The sequence below is a fragment of the Vitis vinifera genome, chromosome 2 (assembly GCF_030704535.1).
Source record: "Vitis vinifera cultivar Pinot Noir 40024 chromosome 2, ASM3070453v1".
NCBI classification, from domain to species: domain Eukaryota; kingdom Viridiplantae; phylum Streptophyta; class Magnoliopsida; order Vitales; family Vitaceae; genus Vitis; species Vitis vinifera.
The window spans coordinates 17,090,900-17,095,707 of NC_081806.1; the positions used below are offsets into that span (position 1 = coordinate 17,090,900).

The 4,808-nt window shown below is 32.5% G+C and overlaps 1 protein-coding gene across 1 annotated transcript; it reads right to left on the minus strand.

Moving 5' to 3' along the window:
• Window positions 1–1,329: 1,329 nt before the first annotated feature.
• On the minus strand, window positions 1,330–2,479 carry LOC100241354 (bifunctional nitrilase/nitrile hydratase NIT4B). The gene is made up of 3 exons (XM_059741221.1): window positions 2,131–2,479; window positions 1,634–1,960; window positions 1,330–1,505 (listed from the first exon to the last, which is right to left on the minus strand). The coding sequence occupies exons 1-3, from the start codon at window positions 2,396–2,398 to the stop codon at window positions 1,330–1,332; spliced, it is 771 nt and encodes a 256-aa protein (XP_059597204.1). The 5' UTR covers window positions 2,399–2,479.
• Window positions 2,480–4,808: the final 2,329 nt, after the last annotated feature.

A 4,808-nucleotide genomic window follows, 5' to 3' on the forward strand; every position in this document is an offset into this window, starting at 1 on the left:
CTTAGGTGGGATCATTGAGACCTATAGGATAGTACTAGCTACCCCAAAATCTAATTTTGAAGTTGATTTAACATTCCACTATAGAGAATCAATTACACTATAATACTTTATGTAAATGACAATGAGACGCTAAGTGGTCAAGCCCATGACTTATTATCCATTGCATTCAATATCCCTATGAACTGGTGTTTGTAGTCTAATAAGGTAAAAACTATTAACCTTTCAAGATTACCTCTGCTATATTTGAATTACAAATCCTCTTATTATATATTTAATTGATATATCTTAACTCTCCAAGAGTTTATGTCAAGTTCCATTACTATGTTACATGAACATACCTCCTTAGGATCACCTAAGGGGACACTCTATCTCAATCTTATTAGATTTCATGGTATTTCTATTAAAAATACTTATTATTACAAACTTGCATCAATAGTAAACTAATTCATAAGGAACATATGATTAGCTTACAATCTCATTAGTAGGTCAAAGTCACTACTAACTTTAACACAAATTCAATTTTCTCTCAAGGTTAAGAGATAAAACAATGAAACAACTTGGTGAAATCATGACTATTTGATAGCTTTATGTCATGATTTACCATAAGTCTTGTATAATGTGTAACCATACATACTAGTGTACTCATCATAGGAAACTTATCCTGATAACCAAGACCACCCATTCCTCTAATTATGAAGTAGCGTACTATAACCTCTAATGGGTTGCCTAGGCCTATGATTCGGTTATGAACAAGTCATCTATTTATGATGAACCTATTACTTGAATTTTTTTTGCAACTCTTAATACACTCAAATCATGTACAATATAAGAAATGTATGTCAAAATTCTTACAAGGTATAATGTATAGGATTAGGATAAATAAAAATGAACTAAAAATTTATTAATAAATAATAAAATTTTAAATTTATTATATCATGTCATGTTTTTGTGAAACCTTTAAAATATTAAGAACGCCATTTCATAATCATGAATTAAACTTTAGTTTCAACTTCTATCAAAGGCTAAATGAGAAAAGGTATCACAGAGGAGGCCTCAGCCAATGAGTAAGATGCACTGTTATACCAAACAATAAGTGGAAAAATACAATTTATTAATACTTGAGACAAAAACATAAGAAATAAAAGGATGATTTTACACTCAAACCAAGCATTTATTTATAATGAAGTGCAGTCTCCATGCGCACATGAGATTGTAGTTACAGCATAAAGAAAGGCAAGGAAATTAACACATGTGGACTTATTGGAAAATCATACAAATTATTGAAGGACGACCTTAGCTAGGCTAACAGTCTCCTAAATATGCCATCTTTTATATATCTTTGCATTCATCCATCTCCTCATCGTCTTTGATTTTAGATGGTGAGGATGTGAAAGTAACAGGAAGCAGTGGACGATTGTTCACAGTGAGGCTTAGCACATCAGCTCTCGAATAATGTCCTACTGCATCGAACTGGAACTTTGCTTTAGGAATCTCGTTACGAACATCTACATATCAAGTGATCATAACAATATTTCATCAGTCCATGATAGATATCATATAATATTAAGTCTTCGATAAAACTAAGTTTGCATTCCTCTTAAACCTAAAGAATCGACTCATTTGCCTTATCTGCATACTGAAATATTTGGATATATAATTGGAGAACTTAGGGCCATACCAAGATCAGCTGTGAAGAGGCCTTCTCCTTCATAATTTGGTCCTGGTAGAATTTTGCCATGGGGCGAAATGATGACACTACCTCCAACCCAAACAATAGAATCTGGAGTGACATCTTCTTCTGTAGGACTGTAAAGATACTCAGGTGGAGGTGGGTAATCTTTCCTCCGACAGAACTGGATGGGTGAAAGAACATAGCATCCACCCTCAATAGCGACGTGTCTCATTGTAGCTACCCATGTATCCCTGGAATCGGCAGTAGGAGCACAATATATCTCAATACCTATATAGATGTACATTCGTATTTTGTGATCAATCAATCCCATACCAAAGCCATAATGTATTTCAAGCCTATTTATAGGCTAAAACCCTAACAACTTAAAAAAGAGTACTGACGTATTTCAAGCCAAACCATATTAGTTAGTGAAGAAAAAGAAATGGTAAAAGATATACCTTTGCCATACATTGCTGTCCTGAAAAGCGGCATTCTATTTTCCCAACAAATGACCGAACCAAGTTTTCCATATGGAGTGTCATAAACTGGAGTTGTCGAGCAATCTGCGAAACCCCAGAAGAGCCGCTCCCAATATGTTGGCACGAGTTTCCTATGTTTTCCAAGGTAATTACCTTCAGGATCAAAGAAGAGAACAGTGCAATACAATGTGTATCCATCTCTCACAACAACACCTGTCACTAAGTAGACTTTGTATTTCGCAGCCATTGATGCCAATCTATCCACTTCAGATCCTGAAAATACATTAATATGAGATCAAAGATGAAATATGTAAGCTGATGGTTCATCAAAAAGCATAAGTAGATTTTTTTTCTTGGTTCATTAATCAAACATGTCTTGTTTCAATAACTAATTAAGTGGTTCAGTTCTTTAGCAATTTAAGGGAGAAAGAGAGAGGTAACTGACCCGGCACATTAATGGCAGAAGCATGGTACTTGAGGAAACTTTCTTTCCCTCTTGGTGACTGGTCGGCGAAGTTGTATCCCCGGGGATACCCACCGATAAATGCTTCAGGAAACACAACCAGTTGGGATTCTACTGCAGCTGCTTCTTTCAAAAACCTCTCAGCCTTATCTTCTCTCAAAAAATGTAACATGGAGAGATCATATATCATTCCCGTTGAAAAATTGTAACCATGTAATTTTAAATATTGGAGGGTACATTACTGAATCAGCAATATACAAACCACCCTATAAGTTAAGGAATAAAATATAATAAATTTATTAATTTTTATAAGTTATTTTTTTATGAATATAATATACTCTTATTTACTTTTAAAAAAGAATTTAGTAATAAGTAATTTTCCTCATATGAATGTTTGTTTAAATTATTTTGATTTTAAACACATAAACTTCGAGTGGTAGTGGGATATGAGAAACATTGAAAGACTTTTTTTAGGTTTAATAAGTGATTTAACTAAAAATAGTTTTAAAAGTACACTTTGTTGAAAGACTTTCCAACTGAATTATTAACATAAACACCGTATAAACACTTTGTCCATTATCTATCCAACAAATCATTTTCTCCTAACAAAAGAAATATTTTCGTTAGAATAAGCAGAAAAAAAATCATATAAATTGAAGGATGGTGTCGAATAGAAAAATATTTCTCTTCAAGTCGCGATAAACTGCTCCACCTCTCATCAAATCAACTCAAATTCTTGTCTATTCAAACTTTCAACGTAGCTGGCCTACTTCATCTCTTTTAAGAAGCCACACCATTTTCAATAAAGTTGATCCGTACCTGCTATCTGTTCAGAAATAACTTCCTTTCTCGATAAAAGGTCTTCTTATGAATTAGGCTTGTAAAAATTTCTTTGTTATTTATAAAGATTATAAGATCAGAGTGCTTAAACTTTAATGCCCTCAAAAGGACTCTCTTCTACATATATGCCATTTTCCATAATTACGTCCACTTTACAGTGTCAATAAATTGTTGGACACGTTATTTTTAATTTTTAGTACCATGGAGCTGTTTAAATCCATTCCCATTTGACTTATATCCTCCTCGTGGAGAAGCCTGTATATCTCTTTGGAAAGTAAATGATTCTTTCCTAATTCCTCACTCTCGCTTCTCAAAAGCATCTCTCTTTCATTCTCTCTTGAAAAAAATTTCAACTCATATATACTGAGGTGAGTTTGATTCTTTTATGGTTAGCTTTAATTTTTCCTGATTAGGTTGATGCTTTTACTGTTGGTTGAGAGTGGGATCAACGAATTGGATACAGAAATGGCCCCTTGAGCTCTTTGGAAGCTCTTTTGAAGAACAAACCTCCAACATCTATAGCTCCTTAGCCTGGAGCTACGTATATTCTTAGCTTTATAATCTTTTGATGTTGTGGTTTAGTTTGAAGGTCTGATACATTGATACCTACCTCTGAGGGTTATCCTTTTGAATTACTTGAACACAAGCAACAGTTTGTGGTGAGTGCTCTCAGTACCCTAAATTTCTTAATATTCTAATACAAGACAACAACTTTTTACTTTTATTTTTTGCAATATAAGTTGTTTCTTATGGATGAAAAATCTTAATGGAATGAGCAAAATCGAAAAAAGGTATGTAATCATTTAAATTTTACACATTTGAATAAAATTCAAACATTGAATTCAATCATGTCACACTTACATACGTAACTCCGTGTTGAACATTTTCCTACTTATGCCAATAAAGTCAAGCTTATTTAAATGCATGTCCACTTAGAACTTAATTTATTTAGATTCATTATGATCTTTGTAAATAGTTATTATATTAATATATAAAGAAAAATATACATAACTTTATAAATTTCATAAATTATTTTTGAAGTGTGAATGGCAAGAAGTGAACAAATATAAAAATTGAGGAATTTTGCATCATCTCTCCTTGTTGGAAAAAAATTATGAAATTTATTTTCAATTTGGGGTTTATGAGAGGTTTAGATTAATTTTGAGGATTGCAAACATAGATATGAAATCTTTGTAAATATCTTTAACATCTTTCATAATTGGAAAAATTGTGTTTTGGGCCTAGTTGGGTCCAAAAATTAAGCTTTGATCCACATAAGTGAACCATTTAAGCCCAAGACTAAGTGTCAAAATTGAGAAGAATGATATGAATTTTTAATATTTCTAGAAATAGC